The sequence below is a fragment of the Pipistrellus hanaki genome, assembly GCF_964339955.1.
Source record: "Pipistrellus hanaki genome assembly, chromosome: 2".
In the NCBI taxonomy this organism is placed as follows: Eukaryota; Metazoa; Chordata; class Mammalia; order Chiroptera; family Vespertilionidae; genus Pipistrellus; species Pipistrellus hanaki.
In genome coordinates, this window is record NC_140504.1 from 111,934,744 (window position 1) to 111,958,114 (window position 23,371).

At 39.5% G+C, this 23,371-nt stretch overlaps 1 protein-coding gene across 1 annotated transcript in view; it reads right to left on the reverse strand.

Annotated features, from left to right (window-relative positions):
* Window positions 1-23,371, reverse strand: part of GMDS (GDP-mannose 4,6-dehydratase) — a 609,262-nt gene that overhangs the window by 297,876 nt on the left and 288,015 nt on the right. Inside the window, exon 7 of the mRNA XM_084873318.1 lies at window positions 1,700-1,827. Coding sequence (XP_084729444.1) covers window positions 1,700-1,827 — 128 coding nt within the window. The remainder of the gene's footprint in view (window positions 1-1,699; window positions 1,828-23,371) is intronic.

The window sequence follows — 23,371 nt, forward strand, 5'->3', positions numbered from 1 at the left end:
GCGAAGCTAACCTCTATTTTAGCCAGTGAACTACTTGTTTGCTTTCCTTTGTATGTTCAGTTTCTCTCTGAATCACATCAATGAACAAGGAAGTCAGATCCGGTTTCCCAGAGACAATCATTAAGGACAGAAATAGTCTCCTGAGCACAGGAAATCTGTATGTACCTCAACAAGGACAAGTGGGCTCCAGGGGAAATAAAAATGTCACTATCATGCTCATTCAGGTCTGGCCACAGAACCACCAATGATATCTAAAGCATACTAGTTAGAGAAAGATAAAATGTTCCTTCAAAGAAAAATCACTCTCCTTACATATGTATAACTCAACCCAAAATTTAATGTGCAGTATATAAATCTCATTATTCTGCAGTAGCATCTTCAACATCTCTCTGTGTCTCTCTTTGTGTAATGGACAAAGTACACTGGCATGCAAAATCAGTTTATTGCTCTATACACTTTAGGAAGTGAATAGAGCAATAAACAGACTCATAAGCAGCAGAAACCAAAAGCTCTTTAAGAATATTACTCTTAGAGTAATTTAATAGAACAATGTAAATCTGAATGTCTTAGATTATAAAAATTGGAATTAGACAGTATTTCTTGAACATCTGAGAACTAATAATAATGCCATTGTAATAACCTGGTTATTATTTAATAGGAAAGGATGAAAGGGAAGACTGGATTTAGGTGTGCCATTTATACAGCTTTGCCAAAAAGCTGTATTTAACATTATCCAAGTCGGTTCCCTGCTGATGGATGGGGGAAGGGGATGGACAAAGACAGCTTAAATGAATACCCAGTAAGGTCTGAGTGATGTGGGAAGGTGCTTGTCTGTCAATCACACCTGAAAGCAAGTCAGTGGCCAAGATGGGTGAGGCCAATGCAAGCAGACAAAACTTGATTATTTAAAGTTTCCAACCAAAAGAAGTTCCCTTTCTTTCTTCTCTCTCAGGCACACCTGGTTCCTGGCTCTCCCTTGGCAGGGGGATACTTTCCCCTGTGTCCACATAGTGCACAGCCTTGTTGGACTCCACACATGGGCTAATAGACTTTAATTAGCTTCGATACTGAGCCACACCCTGTTGAAACATGGAATAGAAGCTCTGGACACTGGTCTTTTTTTGGCTTTGCTGGAACCCCAGCTGCATCTTTTCCAGAACTATTTTAAGGCAGGGGACTTAGGAACCAGAGAAATTTAACTCTACCCAAATAAACCTTTCATCCATATCCCATCCTCCTGTAGGGGCCTCTGAAAATACTTACTTCAGTGATGCCCCAAGAAGCTACACCTTGCTCCCATGAGTGACACAGGAGTTTAATTCTCTAATAACAGTACCTTTATACCAAAAAATATTATTTCACATTTGTATGTGTATTGGGCAGAGAGGAAAGAGAAGGTGCAAAAAGTGGGGACTTATAAAAAATCTTTGGAAGTGAAGGACACCAATGAAACATTTTTTCATCTATCATCTAAAACAATGACCAACACATTTAAAAAAAAAAAAAGTCCTCATTCAAGCAACATTCGGTATAATCTATATGTACTGCTGAACAAAAGAGCCTTAATTGAAGTCAGTATGAGCTTAAACATATCTCATTAGCAAAATTTTATGTGCTACTACTTCTACCACTGGAGGCCTGGCATTAAAGCACCAACTGATACAGGTATTTTTAAGAACATGAGTTAGTTAGTTCCTACCTCTACATAGTCCTTGGCGTGGCCCCAGTCTCGTTTGGCGTCCAGATTTCCCAAACTAAAACGTTCCAGCTGTCCAAGGTAAATTTTAGCTACTGACCGGCTAATTTTTCGAGTAACAAAATTAGCTCCTAAAAAGAGACAAAAGATGTATTATCAGTAGAGTGCATTTGACATCTAACAGTTTGGTGAACCAAATGCAACCTCAGCCTCTGGGCATTCCTTTCATTCCTCCCCTCTTCCCCCTCTTAAAATAATAAAAAAGAAAAAGAAAAAGATCATTAACTGTCATTTAGACAAGTTAAGAAGCTCTAATTCTAAGTGTCACCTCAGCTCTATTTTCATAACAAACATTTTTCTTTGGGGGACTTATGTCTTAACATTCCTAATACATTGCTGCAATATGCGACCCAGGCATTAGGCCAAAGAAAAGCTATCCCAATGCCAGTTTTTAAACAGAAAATTCAAAAGGGTTGTATAAAGGGAAATGCCAGAATGGAAGACAGACATCTAAGACCACCCTGATTTTTTAAGAACATAAACATCATATATTCCTATTAATAAAACTATTCTGGGTTCATGGGGAGAGGGAGAAGAGTGTAACAGCCTACAGGGTGTATATCTGGTTAAAAGAAACAAGCAAAGAATGCATTTAGGTTGTCAATAAATGGTGATCACTTTTATTTAGAAACTTGAATAGCCATCCAATTACAAATTATGCTCCAATTCTAAATTCAAGTTTCTTTGTACTACACTTACTGCAATGCTACCTTCCAGCTTCACTTAAGTGTTATATATAGGAATGGGCTCCTGAATTCTTTATAAATATTTTGAAATGAATGAATAAAACAGTTCATAAATTTAAAAAAGTAATGAAATTGTTTTAATGTTTTAAGGTTTTTAATGAAAGTCTCTACCTACTTTTAAAAGATCACAAAAGAGACATAATTAAAAGACACTGCTGAGATTATTTTATCAATGCCCCTGTATCTAGGTGAAGTTATCTCAAAACACCAAGTAATGCCAAGTTCTCCAGGTATTAACACACATATGAGCTAGTCAATAATGGCTTCCCACAGTTTAGATAGATTATTATCATAATTTATCACATTTCAATAACTTCAGCTTTGTTCTTTTGCAGATGAAGCAGGAAGGTTAATGTTATGATGAAAACGTTTGGCTTCTAGAGAAATTGGCACAGGAATAAGGGGAATTTTTCTAAATAGGTTTTCTAAATTTTGGCAAGAATAAGGCCTAGTGCAAGTTCAAACCTATACTGGATTCACTTACTACACACACTCGGTATATATATTTAAACCAATGCCATGTCTTTAAAAATGACAGGAGGAGATCAACCAAAGAACTTATATGCATATATGCATAGCCCATGGACACAGACACTAGTGTGATGAAGGCCTGGGGGGAGGGGCAGGCTGGAGAAAGGCAAAGGGGGAGAAAAAGAGAGACATCAGTAACAGAGTCTACAATGAAGAAAAAAAAAATGACAATGAAAATCCACATTTTCAGTTTCTCTTAGCAGTTTACAGAGCACCTTAAAAAATCCAAAGTTTCACCTTCCCACAGCAGTTTATAAAACACCAGACCTGGTTCAAAAAAGCCTTTCAAAATGAAGAAATATTAGATACAATCCTTTGTAATTTATTACTGATTAGCACTATTTATTTTCTATTGATAGTAACAATTACATTGATAATTAAATGCTGGTTTCTTTATGTATTTCTATTTTAATGGCAGGACTATTCCTATCTAATAAAAGAGTGATATGCAAATTGATCATCACTTCAACACACAAGATCATGTGGTCAAAGATGGCTGCCCCTAGGTGGACACAAGATGACTGCCACAAGATGGCCAGCAGGGGAGGGCAGTTGTAAGGAACCAGGCCTGCAAGGGAGAGCAGTTGTGGGCTATGAGGCCAGGAGGGGAGAGCATTGGGGGGGGGGGGAGGGGGCGAGCGGACCAGGCTGGCAGAGGAGGAAAGTTGGAGGCAACCAGGCCTGCAGGGAAGGGCAGTTGTGGGGGATGCACATAGGCTTGCAGGGGAGAGCAGTTGCAGGGGACCAGGCCTGCAGGTGAGGACAGTTAGGGGTGACCATACATGCAGGGGAGGGAAGTTAAGGGTGACCATGCCTTCAGAGAGGACAGTTAGGGGTGACCAGGCCCGCAGAGGAGGTCAGTTAGGGGCAATCAGGCTGGCAGGGGAGCAGTTAGGCATCAATCAGGGTGGCAAGGGAGTGGTTAGGGGGTGGTCAAACTGGCAGGCAGAAGCAGTTAGGGGTAATCAGGAAGGCTGGCAGGCAAGCAGTTGGGAGCCAGCAGTCCCAGATTGTGAGAGGGATGTCCGACTGGCCATTTAGGCCCAATCCTATTGGGATCAGACATCCCTCGAGGGATCCCAGATTGGAGAGGGTGCAGGCTGGGCTGAGGGACACCACCCCTCTACCCCCATGCACGAATTTAGTGTACCAGGCCTCTAGTACTAGATAAACTTGTGATGCCCAACCATTAGAGGAAGTTCCCAAAATAGTTCAGATTATTCTTTCTGACAGTAAACTACTGTTTAGGAGTCCAATGGAAGCATGAGAAGTTCAAAAAATCTACTTAGGCCCTAACCTCATGTCCATTCTTTCAACATATTTTAATGGGTCACCTACCAAACACTGAAGTGCCAGGTTAGGGGGTCCAGGAGTGAAGCAGCAGCCACTGCTCTCAAATAGCACAGAAATTGTAAGAGAGACAAATAAATCCATACTGCCAAAAATTAAGTAGCAGCTTTGCAAGGTCAGGGCCTGTGACCCTGCTGCTGTTATGGTCAGGAGACACCTACTAGAAAAGGAGCCTGAAATGAGGCTCCTAGTGAGCTCATGAAGGGACTAAAGAAGTTGTGCTATAAGGACAGTGGTCCAGGCAGAAGGAACAGCACATGTAAACACAGGGAGGCACTTTGCTCTTTAACCTCTTGCCATAGCCTGGCAATGACCACAACCATGACATCTCGGATGATGGCTGTTGCTATTAGCACTGTACTAATCTATGTAGATACAGAAACTCATGTAATTTTCAGAGCAACCCACAGCTAAGAATGATTATTATCCCCATCTATCTATATAATAGAGGAATATGCAAATTAGCTGGGAAGCCTTAATGTCAAGACCAAACAATAGGGACCTGAAGCTGAATGGTGCCTGGCTTAGGCTAGGGACCTCAGGCCGCGCCCCCCGCTCTGCATGGATTCACACGGGACCTCAGGCTGTGCCCCCTGCCTGGCAGGGCTTCATGGGGGACCTGAGACTGCGCCCCGGAACCCAACACTGGGCCAGGGAACCTGAGGCTGCACCCCCCACCTGGAGGGGCTTGACAGGGGAGGTGGGGACAATAGGATCTGGGTCTCCTGAGGTTTTGGAGTGCATGCAGGTGGCAGGCGGGGACTTGACTCTAGGTCCCATGGTGTGCCCCAGACTCTGACAGGAGAAAGATTTTTATATAGATTTTACTAATTTTCTTTCATCTCTGACACTTCTATTATTAAAAAACAAGGCAAACAACAATATTAAAATATTCCCTCTAATTCATTCCTTTTTAATATGCATGAATTTCATGCACTGGGCCACTAATCCTATATAATAAAAACCTAGGTGGTGTCATGCCCTCGAGTAATGTCGCCACAAGATGATCACCATGAGATGGCTGCATGCACAGCATAGGCGGGGCCCAGTGGCTGTTCCATGTGGGGAGTCTGGGGCTCCCGTGGCTCTGTGGTGCAGAGGAGGAGGCCAGTCCCAGTGTCTCTGACACTTTGCATAGAGGAGGTGGGTCATGGCAGGATAGGGCAGTTAGGGGCAATCAGGCTGGCGGAGGAGGGAGAGGAGTTGGGGATGATCAGGTCCCCAGGGGAGGGAAAGGAAGTTGGGAGCAATCAGGTCGGCTGAGGAAGACAGTTGTGGGTGATCAGGGCAGCAGGGGAGGGCAGTTGTGGGCAATCAGGCTGGCAAGAAGCGGATAGGGGGTGATCAGGTTGGCAAGCAGAAGTGGTTAAGGGCAATCAGGCAGGCAAATGGTTAGGAACCAGTGGTCTCAAGTTGTGAGAGGGATGTCTGACTGCTGTGTTAGGCCTGATGCCTAAGGGGTCCCAGATTGAAGAGGGTGCAAGCTGGGTTGAGGCAAACCTCCCTCCCCCACCCACTGTGCATAAATTTCATGCACTGGGCCTCTAGTTTTTAGATAAAGAAGCTAAGATTCAGTGAAGCTATGTGAATTGGCCATTCTAGAGGAGAATTCAGATCAGTGTCTGTGTGACCATCAAGCCAAGGCTCTCTACTAACCTGGATTCAGAATGGCATACTACACACGTACAGCCTTACTGTTGATAAAAATATCTCTTACATTTGAAACTGAAGACAGACCATGTGAGTCCATATCAGTAAAACAGTCTTGCAACCTCTTCAACACAGAACAGGAGGCCAAATGGCTCCAAACACCACCACATCTGTTCAGTGTCCTTGGACCTTTGTATCTCACTCTTATTATATATATATATATATATATATATATATATATATATATATATTCTGTTTCCCCCCAAATAGGACAGTGTCTTATATTAATTTTTGCTCCCAAAGATGAGCTAGGTCTTATTTTCAGGGGATGTCTTATTTTTCCATGAAGAAGAATACGGTACACATTTATTGTTAAATGAAAATAAAGGAAATTTATTACCTGTATATGGTACGGTAGTACGGTAGTTGTCAACACAAACCAGACAAACTGTGAATCCTATAGTATCAAGAATTTACTCATTTATTCAATGACAATCATGATGTCATCATCTTCTGGAACATCATCATAACAATCCAATTCCTGAATTTCCTGGTGAATTTCTTGTGACTCCATTTCTTTCAGAATCAGTGGACCAAATCTCTCATGTTTAGCAATAGCACTGTCTTTAAATGAGTACTTCTTGTCAAGGTAGCCTGCTTGCAGTGCATTTGCAATGCAACTGACAGTGATTTTCTCCCATGAATTCTTCACCCAAGTCACAACTTCTTGCAGTTTAGGTTTCACAAAGTTTCCAAGCTAATTCCTCTCCATTCTATTTTCAATGTAGTCATTAATTTCCATGTGCAAATTGTCTTTGAATGGCTTGTTTTTTGCAATATCAAGAGTCTGGTGATAGGCAGTCATTCCTGTGGGAATCATTATCTGATATATTTTTCTTTTGTGAAGAAATGTCTTCATGTCTTTAGCTTGGTGAGTGCTGGCTGCATCCCAGACTAGCAGATCTCTTTGACTCCCTCACATAACAAGCGGCAGCATTAAATCGACCCACTTCCTTATAACTGCTTGTGTGGCCCAGGCTTTTTCAGTTTCAAGAATAAAAATGCCCAAAACACGTTCAAGCTTTTCCTTCTTGCCCTTAGAAATGATTAAAGGTGGTATTTTAGTGCCATCCAGACGAATTGTCAAAATACAGGAAACAAGTGCACTTTTGTAAGCAGTGGAGGGAATGTACACTAAGGAGGCACCCCACTGTTCAATTGTTGTTTGAGATGATTGGCCCCTAAACACTGCAGTTTCATCCATAGCAATCATGTTGGAAAGATTGTATTTAGAGAAGTCAGCATCATCATTAAAGGACTCGAATGCAAGTGCTCGCGTAGTAACTTGAGTATCTTCCAACCTAAAAAATGTTGTAGATCTTCTTAAAGGCAGTTCACTTCACTGAAAGAAATTATCCACCCAGTGTTGTGATGCTTTGAAGTCTTCAGGGGCTATGTCAAACTGTGGTGCCATTGCAAGGGCAAATTCTTGAATCTGAGCCCTATTCACAACCAAAGCCTTTGCTCTCCTGTCAACAACTCATTCACAGATCAGGTCTTCCAGCTCAGAAAATAATGGTTGCCTACCTGATCCACACTTGTGCTTTTTAGCATTTCCCTTGTCCACTTGTTCAATGAGGTTACCATACTCTGCTCACCATTGTCGGACCAATGGGATACTCAACATCTTATCTTTATAGAAAGCAGTAAGATTTTGGCCCCAAGAGTCTTCCACAATTCCTTTCTTATACTGCATGGAGTAGCTTTTTCTTTTTGCGCTCATTTGTAGGGGTAAAAAAAGGAGTTGGTGTATCAAGGTAGGGGGAAGGGGATCACTTAAAATGACATGGGGGGATCAGAGTGGGGAATCAAAATGGCACAGGAGAATCAGAGGGGGGATTACCATTTTAGTAACCCCTTTTGATCCTCCTATATCATTTTGATTGCCCCCTCTGATCCTCCTGTGTCATTTTAAGTAATCCCCTCCCCCCACCCCTGTGCCACTGAACACCTTCACCAGACATCCCCCCCCCCCCCACCCCTTTATCAGACATTTACCCCTGGGGCCTGCCTGGGGACTGTCACTGGGCTTGCTGGGGCCTGGATCTGGGCTGGAGTAGGTTCTGCCACTGACTGAGAACCTTCAGACATCATGAGGGCGGCCGTGAGCATCAGGTAGTGCCACCAGAGACAGACCAGCACTCAGCACCTTCTCCGCATCCTGTCCGCACTAATTTTCATGTTCTTCTACAGGCATCTGCGAAAGTCTCCTCCTCTCTCCTGCCCCGTGCTCACTGCTCATTTCGACTTCCGCTCTGCCTCCACACAGCAGTGATGTCAGGACTCCGCCTAATGTCACTGGTTGCTAGACGCCAGTCGGGGTGGCCCTAGCGACCAGTTTACGGTAAATTAATTTTCATTCTGAGACAGAGCCTGGGGGGGCCTTGTTTTCGGGGGGGGGGGGGGGGGCTTATATTTCACTCAGAAGGAAACCTGTAAGTAGGTCTTATTTTCGGAGGATGTTTTATTTTCTGGGAAACACGGTAGGAGTCAGGGAACCTTTCTTACCTGGATACAAACTCTATCTTGCATACATAGTCAGATTTATTTAAAGTTTATAGTTTTTTTAACTTTTATTTTTAACAGCTGTATTGAGATATAACTCACATACAATGAATTTCATCCACTTAAAGTATCTAAGTCAATGGCTTTAGTATACTTAGAAATTGTGTAGCCATCACTACAATCAATTTTAGAACATTTTTGTCACTCCAAAAGGAACCCCTAATCATTTAGCAGTCTTTCCCATTTTCCCCCAACCCTCCTGGCCTTAGGCAAGCACTAATCTATGTTTTGTCACTATAAATTTGCCTATAAGAAACACTTCAGATGAATGGAATCATATATGTGGTATTTTGTAACTGGCTTCTCTTCCTCAGCATAATATTTTCAAGGTTTAGCTATATTACAATACTAGTAGCCCTGTGCACAACTCTGTGTGCCAGTAGCTCACTGCAGCCTCCAGTAGCTCTCTGCCTGCTGCCCCACCCTCTTGTAGCTCCCTCCACCCCCCTTCTCCCTGCCCCACCCCTCATAGCTTGCTGCTCTGCCCCCTCCTGTAGCTCTACTCCACCCACTTGGAGCTAGTAGCTCCCTGCTGCCCTCCTGTAGCTCTTTGCCCACTGCCCTGTCCCCCTATAGCTCCCCCTGCCCCTCTCCCCCCCCTCATAGCTTGCTGCTCTGCCCCCTCCTGTAACTCTCCTATGCCTGCCTGTAGTTCCTGCCTCACCCTCCTGCAGATCCGTGATCTGGTCATTATGTGGTTGGTCATTAGGCCTCATAATGACTAATTAGCATATTCCTCTCTTATTATATAGGATAAATCGCTATTTCATTCCTCCTTTATGGCTGAACATGTGGATATGACACATTTTATTTATTTGTTCATCAGTAGGTCTTTTGGCTATTGTGAATAATGCTGCTATAAACATCCATGCACAAGCTTTTGTTTGGATATTATGTTTTAATTTCTCTTGGGTTCATATCTACGTATAGGTGGAATTACTGGATCACAGGGCAAATCTAGAATTATTGAGGAACTGCCACATTCTTTTCCAAAGCAATTATACCATTTTACAGTGACTGAGTTTTTCATCTCTTCACATCCTCCCTAACACTTGTTATGCTTTATCTTTTCTTTTTAAATGTTTTTATTGATTTTAGACTGGACATGGTTTATATTTTTGTTTTTAATGTGTTTATTGATTTCAGAGATAGGAAAGGAGAAGGAGACATAGAAACATCAATGATAAGAGAGAATAATCAAGTGGCTGTCTCCTGCAATCTCTCTACTGGGAATTGAGCCCACAACGCAGGCATGTGCCCTGACCAGGAATAGATCCTTGACCTTCTGGACGACACAAGTAGAGCTGGTTTCTCTTATTGATAATACTCATCCTAGGGGATACTGAGTGTTATCTCTTTGTGATTTTTTATTGTTTTTCTCTGATGGCTAATGATATTGAGTATCTGAATGTTCATGTGCTTATTGGCTACTAGTTTGACTTTTTTGGAGAAATGTCTATTCATATCCTTTGTCCATTTTAAAATTGTGTTACCTGACTTTTTATTATTTGAGTTGTATGAGTTCTTTACATATTCTGGATGAAAGTACTTTATCAGATACATAATTTACAAATATCAGTTATATTTTCATTTTCTTAATGGTGTCTCTGATGTACAAAGGTGTAGGAGTTTTTTTTTAATATTATAATGAAGTTAGATTTATCTAATTTTTTTTTAGTAGTATGAACTTTTGGTGTCATATCCAAAGGGTTTTGCCTAGCCCAAGATCATGAAGATTTTCTCCTAAATTTTAAAATAAATTTTATTGATTTTGTTTCTACATTTAGGTCTTTCACCCATTTTTCATTAATGTATGGTATGATGAAAGGGCATACTTCATTTGCATGTGTGAACATAGCTATCCTAACACTGCTATAAAGATTATTCTTTCTCCCTTTGATTGTCTTGACATATTTTGTCAAAATTCAATCAATTCTCAATGTGTGAGTTTATTTCTTACTTTAATTCTATTCTGTTGATATATGTATATCTATGTTCTCCTTATGACAGAGCCACAAATTCTTGATTATTACAGCTTCATACAAGTTTTAAAATCAAGAAGTGTGAAGCCGAAACCGGTTTGGCTCAATGGTAGAGCGTCGGTCTGCAGACTGAAAGGTCCCAGGTTCGATTCCGGTCAGGGGCATATACATTGGTTGCAGGCACATCCCCGGTAGGGGGTGTGCAGGAGGCAGCTGATCAATGATTCTCTCTCATCAACGTTTCTAGCTCTCTCTCTCCCTTCTTCTCTGCAAAAAATCAATAAAATATATTAAAAAAAAAAAAGAAGTGTGAATCTTCTGACTTTGTCCTTCTTTAAGCCTCCTTTAACTATTTTAAGTCCCTTAAATTTCCATATGAAGTTTATGATCAAATTGTTAATTTCTACAAAAAAAGTCAAGTGGGATATTTTTTATAGGGATTGTTGTTAAATCTGTAGATCAATGTGAGGAATACTGCTGTTTTGGCAACATTATATCTTCCAATTAGTGAACACAGAGCATCTTTCCATTCATTTAATCACTTTAAAATTTCTTTCAGGCTGGATCAGTGATTGAGTATTGACCTATGAACCAGGAGGTCACAGTTTGATTCCAGTTGGGACACATGCCCAGGTTGCATGCTTGAACCCAAGTTGGGGATGTGCAGGAGGTAGCCTATCAATGATTCTCTCTCATCATTGATGTTTCTATCTCTCTTTCCCTCTACCTTACTCTTTGAAACCAATTTTTTTTCTTTCAATAATGTTCAGTAGTTTCCAGAGAGTAAGTTTTGTACTCCATTTGTTAAATTTGTTGCTAAGTACTATTCTCTTTAATCTCATAATGTAACTTTTCTTAATTTCATTTTTAGATTAATTTTAAAAATTATTGTTGCTACCAAATGTTTTACTAGTTAATTCTTAGGAGAGAATTAAATGAAGTTTTAAAAATGCACTCTCTTTATCATACAAGACTGCTAATTTTAAGAAAGAATTATGTAAAACTAGAGAACTAGTATACTGGGAAGGGGAGTGTCCCTCAGCCCAGCCTGCACCCTCTCCAATCTGGGACCCCGGTGGGATCGGGCCTAAACTGCAGTCAGACTTCCCTCTCACAATCCAGGACTGCTGACTCCCAACATCTCTCCTACCTGCCTGTCTGACTGTCCCCGAACCGCTTCTGCCTGTCAGTGTGATCACCTTCTAACCACTCCCCTGCCAGCCAACTGCCCTCTCCTGCTGACCTTGTCGCCCCCAACTGCCCTCCTCTGCCAGCCCATCCCCCCTAACCGTCCTCCCCTGCAGGCCTGGCTGCCCCCAATTGCCCTCCCTTGCAGACCCAGTCACTCTCAACTGCCCTCCCAGGCTGGCCTGTTTGCCCCTAACTGCCCTCCCTTGCTGGCCATCTTGTGATCACATGGGGGTGGCCATCTTGTGTGAGTTTTTTTTTTTTTTTTTTTTTTTTTTTAAATATATTTTATTGATTTTTTACAGAGAGGAAGGGAGAGAGATAGAGAGCTAGAAACGTCGACGAGAGAGAAACATCGACCAGCTGCCTCTTGCACACCCCCTACTGGGGATGTGCCCGCAACCAATGTACATGCCCTTGACCGGAATCGAACCCGGGACCCTTCAGTCCGCAGACCGACGCTCTACCACTGAGCCAAACCGGTTTCGGCTTGTGTGAGTTCTTGACAGTCAATTTGCACATTACCTCTTTATTACATAGGACTATTATACATAAGGGCTAACATCTTAGAAGTCACCTTGTTCAACTATTGCAAATGTGCAGGTGAAGAAAGAGAGAGAAAGAGAAGCTGAATAACTGTCAGGACAAGTAGCCAAGCCTGGCCCCGGCTTGCACACCTGGAGCTGATTCCACTAACCCATAGTGCAATGTAGGAGGCATCCTTTCTAGATTAGATAACTCAAGTGGCTGTGCACTGTATCACATGTGGGCAATGGAACTCCCATAATTATTTTAAATACATATTTGGTTTCTAAGAGTCTCAAAGTAGAAGACCCCACTGGGAAGAAGACCAAGGAACGAAAAGCTAGCCAATGAGGTGACCGAAGGCCAACAGTCAGTTATCAGCATAAATCATTTAATAACTCTGGAGTTATAGTTTCCTCTATAAACTACTATTATATATACATAAGAAAGAAATCAATTAAAAAGTTTAGCCCAGCTGATATGGCTCAGGGAATTGAGCATCATCCTATGAAATAAGTGATCCCAGATTCGATTCTTTGTCAAAGCACATGGCCAGGTTTTGGGCTTGATGCTTAATGGAGGACATGCAGGAAGCAGCCAATCAATGATTCTCTCTCATCTTTGAGATTTCTGACAAACCCTTCCTCTCTATCTAAAAATCAATTAAAAAAACACACACAACCATATTTTTTAAAATAGAGTTTTGGCTGTAATATTAGTTCTAAGATTGAGATTGTGAATTTAATATCATTGACATAATGAACAAAACTTTCTCAATACAGCAAATAGGAAAAATTGCCACATTATAAAAGTACCAATATGTGCTGGATAAAATTTACTAGTAATTATAATGTATTTTAAGTGCCCAGGTGAAGGGGAACTCCAGAGCATCCATCATGGTTTACACCGAAGGTTCTATGCTGGGAGCAGAACTGAAAGCCACTTTCAGGACCTGAACACAAGTATCAGTTTTTGATAGCCAATCTGAGGATTCAAAGATGAGGTCTTCCAGATAGAATAATGGAAACAGCTACACACCATGTGAGTCACTGATCATTCTGTTACTGTTATCAATACTATTATTTTAAACAAGTATTTTAATTTTATAGTTGCCTTGTCTATAAGATAGGATAATAATCCATACTGAAGATATAATTCAAAGGCTGCAGAGTACTACATCAATGCCAAGTACCTCTATTAGTTATAAATGAACTTGGACATTTTCACTGTGATAAATCTTTTAAAATAGGAAGGCTTTTTTATTTTGCATATCTCTTTACATGATCATCTCCAAAGTTAGCCTAAGGCTGAAAAAAGATTAGAAGAGCTACATGAGGCAGTCAAAAAGAAACAATTAATATTCACCCCTATCATTCAAAATAGGATTCTGTAAAAAGATGGTAAGTATGAAAGCAAGCCTTCATAAAAAAGTAAGTTTCTAAATAATTGTAGTGTAGCAAACACCAACGTAGTCCCAGCCCCAAGTTTCTCCCACAGAGATGCCTGTGCAAGTTCTTATGGCAGGCATGCCCTCTGGTGGTCAGTGCACATCATAGTGATTGGTCAACTGGTCGTTCTGCCATTTGGTCCCTAGGCTTTTATTATAAAGAGTCATCTTAAGGCTACTTTATCTTTTATGAGCACAGTAGGCAAATACAGTTTCCAATTGTAAAATATTAACTTAAAGTTGATAAAATAAGTTTCCTCTCTATTTAAACTCTGCAACTTTGTCTCAGTTAATAAAATTAGCTCTCTGGATTGCAAGGAGGAGGGCAATGGTGGAGGTAAAAGATGGTGTAGCGGGGATAAATAGTGATGAAAAATAAATAAAAGAACGTCACTGAAAGCAAAAAAATAATAAAATAAATAATATATAAAATAAAATGGTAAAAACAAACATATCTCTGGGGTAAAATGGTAAAAACAAACATATCTTTTTTTCCTCACCCTAGAATATGTTTTATTTTTTATTTTATTGGTTTTAGAGAGGAAGGAAGAGGGAGAGAGAAATATTGATGTGAGAAACATTGATTGGTTGCCTCCCAATATTCTAGATAATTTACTTAGATCCATCTAATTTTTTTCTCAGTAGTCTAATATTTAAGGTAGCTATTTAATTATTTATTTAAATAACCATTTTTATATCTAAAATTCTTTCTTTTTTGAATCTGTCTAGATATTTTTACATTTTGTTGTTCCTTACTTATTATGATTTACCATTTTTAAAATTTAAACATGTCTTACTAATTTTATATTCTGAATTTGACAATTCCAGTATTTAAAGTTCTTGAGGGACTAGTTTTTTGTTATGCAGCTGACTTTGATGGTTGTTCCCTTGTGCATTTGGTGACAAGAAGAGTTCATGTTTACTAATCTGAATCTGCTAGAGACAAGAGGACAGCTTGAGGAGAGTGATTTTGTCTTGAAAGGGTCTGCATTGGTAATGATGTCAGCCAGGAGATACTAACCCTGGCGACATTTCACCCCTTCCACAGTTTCCAGGTGAATACAGTTATGTTCTTCTATGCTGTTGCTATGGCCAAACCTAAGCCTTCTAATTAAAGGGATGGGAAGATGAAGACAAATTTAGAAAAATAAATGTTTTGCTCTGCACATCTGGATATAATATGAACAACTATGATACACCACATATTTATTTTTATTTTCATGTTAAACATTCAGGAAATTTTGATTTTTACTAGTATGTTATCTATGGAGTATATCTGTGTAATGAATATATACTTATAAAAGTGTATGAATAAACCTGAAATTTGTCTCACTGTTTTCTCACACTATTTCTCTGGCTCAAGTACAATTATTTGTAATAATTTTTTCACATATGAGGAAAACTATATTTCTCTTACTTATGAAATTATGGAACACAAGATCACCTTGTCTCTAGTTCTTCCTAAGGCCTTACTACCTTTAAGGACAGATAACGAAGTCCTGCTGTTAGACCATCCCAGCACCAAAACCCAGGAGGGGGCTCAGATACAAGACTAAAGCCAAATTTCTAATTTCCTGGCTTTGTTCTTGTGTCAAATCCTTACATCAATATGTGTGTGTGTCTCACACACATATTCCTTGTGATTTAAACTTTCTACTGTAATATCATGAAACATACCAACATAATATTCCTAAAGTCATATTTCTTCCAAAAACTAAGAAAAAGGAGAACTGACAAATCTTATAAAACTCATGCTGTAAATGATCAGCATTGAACTTGAGGACAGGAATAGTAGCACATTTATGGAAATTAAAGGATTAGCTCATCCGTTAAATCATAACCTTTACCACAATGCATTATAATTCTGCAGAATTTTACTGTTTAAATATAAAATGCACCACTGGACATCTTATGATGATCCAGTGGAAACAAAGAAACACTGAGGGAGATAGAGTAGGTCCAACTAGGGACAATTCTCCTACTTATCACATTGAACAAAATACTTATTTTTCAAAATATATATATTTATTTCATTATGGCCCATAAGAAGCTCTGACATGTGGCAAATTGTATTGTGTGAATGTGTATATATGGACACGCAATTGTATACGAGCACATACATACAGGTAAAATATATCCTTGTCAGCACCCAAATAATAGTGAAGTAACCACAATTTATCAAATGAAAATTCTATTCCCTTGCACAGTACTTCATCCAAAAGCTTTTGATTTAAAGGTTTTTTAGAGTTAAAGTGCAATGACAGTTTGGACAATATTCACTGTAAAACAGAAATTATTCCAATTTATCCTGAACCTCACATGAACTTCTGCATTGGAGTCCTATATTTTCCCCCTGTGGTGATCTCTGGCCACCCCACTGAGAACTGCCTGGGCCATGGCTTAGTGTGGACAGTGTAGAAAGAATAGACACTGGGAAGGTCATAACTGACTGAGCAGACAACCAAGATCAAAGAGCTCATTCCTCATTTGCTCACCAAGTCCTGCCAAAAGCAACACGTCATAACTGCAGGCATGCTGCAAGGAACCTTGGGCTTATAGAGCACCACTCACAATGTGCATTTGTTGGAATAGCTACCACCTTTTGGCAACTATTCATAAATGTGTTTTAAAGAGAAAGGTTTAAATTACTTTGTTATTTGCATCAAATGCTCGATTCCTTTCCACTTAGAGATCATTCAAATTAATAAATCCTCATTCTAGGGTTTCTCAACTCTGGCATTGTTGACATTTAGAGCTAGATAATTCCTTTTTTGCTGGGGACTGTCCTGTGCATTGTAGTGTTTACAAGCATCATTGGTTTACCCACTTGATGCTAAGAGCATCCCCCACTCCATCATGACAACTGGACATTGTTAAACTTTACCGGGGAGAAATGCTGCCCTCCTTGAGAACCACTGCCTCAGTCAAACCAATCATCCCTGACAAAGATAAAACCTCATCAAGTTAAAACAAATATATAATAAGTGCTAACCTTACCTACGGATGCACTGTGATACTTTAAGTCTTTCTATTCATTTGATATAATGATCAAATACAAGTAACAAACATGAAGTATTGAAGTCAGGCTGAGACAAGGTGAGTGTTCCTATTAATTCAAGGGGAATGTATGAGCCTGGCCTCCCCAGAAGGATGCAGGTGAAAAGCACACATTTCGGAAACATTGATAATTCGAGTCCTGAAACTGGCTGAGACCACCAAGAGAGGGAAGTGAGAGAGAAAACAGAAATGGTCTAAGAACTAACCCACTCATACTACAACATTTAGAGGTCAAATAGATGAGGAATCAGAGAATGAAGACCCACAGAGGAGAAAGCAGTGAGGCTGAAGGGACACAAGAGCACAGAGGAATCCTAAATGTCTGGGAACTGCATGATGGATGTTATTAACTACCACATCTGCAAGTCAGGGAGGAAGACAGAGGAAGATGGAAAAATGACCACTGGTTCTGGCAGCATCAAGGTGACTAGTGACTTTGTTCAGAGTGCTTCAGAGAAATGTGAACAAAAAGTCTGATGGGTGAGAGAGTTCAAGAGAGAATGTAGAGAGGAGCCTATACAACTCTTTTTAGGACTTTTGCTATATGGTGGAAAAGGAGGCTAGGTTGAGAGGATTTATTTTAAAACAGGAGAAAAAGCAGCACCTTTGCATGCTAAAGGAAAGACCTAGTGATACTAGTAATCGAGAGAAACTGACCCAGGTGAGAACTTCTGGTGTCGCATCTTTGAGAAAGTGATTACAGGAGCTAGTGGGTGAATGGTGGGCTCCATATCAGTTCATCCATAGGCATAAGAGAGCACAGATGTAGATAAAGAATGCAGATGTTCCATCTGAGGGTTCCCTTCTTCCTTCAAATCTTAAACATTCCACAAAATATTCTCCAGATCCATCACGTCCATCCTCACCAGTTAGCCAAGCACACTAATTCCAAGTCTCTATCATTCTGTCCGCAGTCTTTAGTCCCTTCCTTTTTATATTATGATCCATCACTCAGCCATTGGGTTGCTAATGCCCATAAGCCCTTTTCTATATTTGCTGTTCCACTTTCCATACTATGCAAAACCTCAAATCAACTTCTCTCATGGTCTTTCCTTCCATGAGGTAGCCTCTGACTATAGGAGGAAAACAACATACCTGTGATGCTCTCTAACTCCAGCTAAGTTCTTGCTGCCTGATAACTATTTTACATGACCTGACAGTTCCCAGTCAGGTTTCCCTCCTATACCTCAGGGAATAGAACCTTCACCTCATTCAAGTCTCCTTTACCTCAGGTGACATGATTTTTTGGATATCACTGCTTGGTGAATAGGCTCATAATCTATCCAGCTGCCTTTAAGTTCCCTTTGACTCTTTTCTCATTCACATATTCCAGTCAACTTCAGGTCCTACTGATTTACTCAGACATTCCTCCAGAAGTCCCCAATCCAGCCTCTAGCAGACTGTGATTGGTGACTGCCCAATTTATAGATTCCCTCAAGGGCATTCTTGTGCTTTCCTTCTTTGCATGATCCTAATGACAACAGCCCAATTCGTCTCTTTAGCTACACTGATTTATTCAGGACCATGAGCCTAACCCAAGCTGATCCCAAGATTCAAGCTCTCCTCACTATAGTGGCTGGTTGAGGGATGGAAACTGGATCAAGGCAGACCTCAGAGCCTTTCCCCAGACCTTTTCCAAAGAGAGTTGAGGGAGAAAATCTATTTTCTTCAGAGTAGTGAGATTGAGCTGACAGTGACCCACGTTCTGGCTGTATGGAAAAGAGTGGAATAAAAAGATGAAGCCAAGACAAGAAGAAAAGTGGAGACAAGAGACAAAGAGAGAAAACTCTAAAGATATCTGAATTTCTGACTTATTGTCCCTGAGGTCAGACTAGATATATCCCTGCCACTTCCACATGTGGGTAATATCCACCCAATTCTCTATCTTTAATTATTCTACTTAAGCCTAATGTAAGTTTGGTCATTTGTAAAACGAGATTCATCAAATACATAAGCTCAAATTCAGTGGAAAACTCTGGTCCAAACCCTTACCTTCTTGTTGGGATCACTGTCATCCCTATCAGATGCTCTTCCAGTCTTGAGTCTCTTTTCCATCCAATCTGTTTTAAACCTATAGTTCCCAAATGCAAAACCTCATCACAACCCTCTTTCTTCAGTGGTAACAATATTATGTGTTATCTGTCCTCTGCCACCTTCTAGCTTTCCCTCCTGCTTCTTTTACAGCTTAGCATTCTCTCCAGCCCCATCCAATGTATGAAGGTCCCTCAGCAAGGCTGAGTCCCTTCTTCTTGGTACAGCCCCTCCTCTCTGAGAAACATCTGTAATCCACATGTTGCTACCTACTGTTCCACTTCAAGTTTCACCTTAATGAAAGGATTTCCTCGAGACCTACCCTTACCAAAGGGTGAGCTGTCTCTTCTTTATGCTCATCCATCACTTTTTGCATATGTGTACATGTTTTTATTATACTGCATTGTAAGTTTTAATTTACTTATCTCAACTGTGAAAAATTTAAAGCCAAGCATTATATTTTTCATCTCATTCACCAGTGTCTAGTACAGTTCCTATCATATGATAGAATTTCAATTCACATTTTCTGATAGGGAAAAAAGAAGGTATGGATATTCAACAATTTAAAGAGTAAGATATCTTTTCATTGGTAATTAAGTACATAATAAACTTAGTTCTTTTATTCTTTTACCAGAATTCCAGATTCTTAGTAATGATTAAACTCTTAAACTTGTATGTTTGTTTTACAAGCACTGACCAGTAAGTATAACAATAACATCACAGATATTAGTAAATGACAAAAAAGATTATCTGATCATTCTTGGCAGTTTGTCTCTCTTCTGACACATCTTAGTAAGAATTTCTCCATGGTCTCCATGTTTGTCAGGACCTCTGTAAACTAGTTTTACCTCTATAGTAAGAGATATGGGTGAGGAGAGGAAAGGGAAAGAAAATAAATATAATGCAGAATAATCAAACTTTCTAACATGAGAAAATATATTCAATTTATATAAGAATGAAAACCACATGGGAATAATAAAGAGATAAGTATATCATCTTGAAATCAACACTTTTTTATAGAATTTAATAAGTAATATTAAAAAGGACTTATTCCACATCATTCTATATTATGCTTGGGCTCTATTTCAAAATTTATATAGAGTGATTTAGCAGAATGACAGCATCTGTACTTCTATTTGCCAGTGCTCACACTTAAACTTCTTAAACTACGTTTCTTCTTTAGCTCCCACTTAACTCAGAAACATATTAACATTTGAGAAGTAAAACAGGGCCACTTCATATAAATTTCATTGTCATAGTGATTTAACAAAAACAACAATATTGGCTTATTGACATCCCCATGTAAAGACCAAAGGTAGAACATCTTTAAAAGGCTTTTGATTCACATTGTTCACCTGATAGAAAATTGGGACAAGACACTTTCTATAAAATGAGGCAACTGTATTTCCTTCCTTAAAAAAAAATCTTACTTGGCTCTCATGATAGAGATTTCCTTATTCTCTCCTATCATAGAAAATTAAATATTCATAATATCTTAAGAAAGAGAGAGAGAGAGAGAGAGAGAGAGAGAGAGAGAGAGAGAGAATACATAATAGTTCTTTCATCCAAGAAGAGCAAGTTGCCTCTTCTATAATAACTGTTGCTAATACTTGACTTTTACTTCAGTTTATGTAACATTTTTCAAGAAGGGTCAGAATCCAAGGGCAAGAAAAACTAGAAATAAAGGATGACTTCTAAGTATTGATTGCCAGTCAGTAAATACCACCTTAATTGTTAGTGTGGAATACATGCATGTTAAGGAATAGAAAAACATAAAGAAGGTAAAATATGACTTCTTTATTTGTTAGTTTCTTTCCTCTACCACTATCTATGCCTTCTTGGTACCCCTTATCTATTGGAGCAGTCCATGGAACCCGATAAGCACACCAGCATGGTAAGAGTCATCTCTGAGGCACACTAGAGCAGGGACAGGGACTGTGCCTGTACTACAATAGGAAGCAAAGCACAAGCTCATTTTCAGGAAATTTAGGGAATAATTTATTTAAAAGTTTTTATTGATTTTAGAGAGAGAGGGATAGAGAGATAGAAAGATAGAAACATAGATGAGAGATAAACACATGCCCCCTACTAGGGATGGAGCCTGCAACCTGAGCATATAAATATCTCTTAATGGTTCTGTTTCTCTGAAAATCCTAATATTCAGTGCTAAATAAGATGCTTTAAGACATACTGACATTAGACAAAATATGCAAAAAGATAAACTATTACACAATTTTGTTGTTGTTATTTAGAAAGTTTCATCTTGAATTTTAGATTCTGCATATATAGCTCTTAAGGCCCATTTGTGATTTGCATGAAATCAATATCTGTGACTTGTAAAACCTAGTATGCATCAAATCGGTTTATAAGAAGAAATATTGTTGCTATCAACCAAAAGATAGATTTAACAATCATATAAATACATAAACAATATAAAGGGTTCTAAAAATCAAAGGTAGCTATCACTCAGCAATAGAACTGATATAGCATCCCCTGGACAGTCTCCATAAATTCAAAACCAAGGAATATAGTCTCTGTAAGTTAAGAATGAGTTACAATATATGATGCCCCAGTTTCTATGTCAACTACAGAAAAAAATTAAGGTGAAAGAATTTGTTTCCATATTTTCCTTCATCATTCATTTTTTCACTAATTAAATTTAGAGTTTAGTGAGACAAAAGAAAAACCAGGAAAGAAGAAACAGTAAAATGTCAAGCAGGAAAAAGGTCCTCAGGAAAAAGATAAGAGTCAAAAAGGGGGCTAATATGATTAGAAAAGCTCATTCTAAGAAATACAGTGTGACTGGTGAGAGAGGAGCCGACATAATATAGTGGATAAACCCAGAACTTTTGGGTTCCCATCCTGTGCTCTTCACTTACCATGGAAAGTAATTTAATTACTCTCAATTTCTTTCTTCTCACCTATAGAATGGATGTAACCATAGTTTCAGAATAGTTTAATTGTGGGGATTAAAAGAATAAGAGTACCCTGCACAAGGCAAGGGCTAAGCAAGTTTTAGCTGTTCTGTCACTTATTGTTATTAGTATCACTAACATGTTAATAGGTTTTCAAAAATGAAACTATTCTCTATGGAGCACTTCATACTTCTCAAGAATAATTTGTGCCTTAAGATTCCAGTCTTAGAAGCTTAAGATTTGGCCCAGGAAAAAGGGAATTTGCTAAAACATGATGCTAGTATCAGAGGGCTTGGGGCTAGTGGCCACAGGGCATGCTCACTCATCAGCTGGAGGAAGGAGCCTTGTAGCAGGACAGCGCCTTGGATGCCAAGCAGGTAAGAGTTCAGAGTGAAGGGGAACCACTCTCAGCAGTCCGGCCTTCAGATCCCGAAGCACATCTCACTGAGAGCATTCAACTCCTGGAATCCCACCCCAAATCTATTCTGGAAAAGGATTTCAACTTCCATAACCATCCATGTTAATTCACAGAGCAGAATTCAGCTGTGTCTACAAGTCCTCCTGTTTATTCTTTAGAGAGATATACCTGTCAGTTTTTTGGTTTTTGTTTTTTGTATATGGTATATTAGCTCATTTTAGTGCTGGGTATAGATGCCTAACTTATATTCATTTTTTTATATCTTCCTTTGCTCTGCCTTATATTTGCCTCTGATAAGAAATCATCCCCTTTGAAGGTTTAAGAAACATTCCCAAATGTATAGCATATCAGATTAAATGCCTATCACAAACTTAAGAGCATATAGTCCTATGGACGGCTATCTCCAAGAACATATACCACTACTAAGGTTCTCAACAACATTCATTTTGTCTTTCTTTAATAAAATCCAACAATGCTCCTCTGAAAAACTCCTTCCTCTTCCTTAATAAAAAGTTTTGCTCCTTTGTGCAAATTCATTATTAAGATTTTAAGAGGCACCTGGGCCAGGGCTGAGCTGTTTCCTGTGTACCTCAACACAGCCTTCTTCAATACCTTGTGGGCACTGGGGCTTCCCCTATTTCATTGATAAAACTCTCCCTCATACCCACCTTTCTCAAGGCCAGGAAGTGTTTCTTTGTGATCAGATTGTAGTTTCACTTCCTTAATTGCATCCCATTATAGGCTACTTATCCTCATGCATATCCTGCTTCAGAGCCTTTTTAAGAAATCTAAAACTTACTCAGCATTTAAGAAGTTTTACTGTAATGATCTACAATTCTGGCAGTAATGAACCAGGTTTAACATAAATTTTGGACATTCTGGGAATTTGTACTCTACCATTATTAGGTTCTGTCCAGACCAAGAATGTCTGTATAACAGTACCCGAAAGTGCTCATTAAACCAGGATAGTATGAAGATGGCAAAAGAAACTGTTGAGAGTGGCTGAACCCCAATTCTAACAATATCCAAGTACAATGCATTATATGTATTTAGATAACTCAATGCCCCAGGATCCAGGAACCTGGAACTATAAAAAAGACCAGAAGCAGCATTGAGGGTCCAACTTTGGACCCCCAACCTACCGATTTCC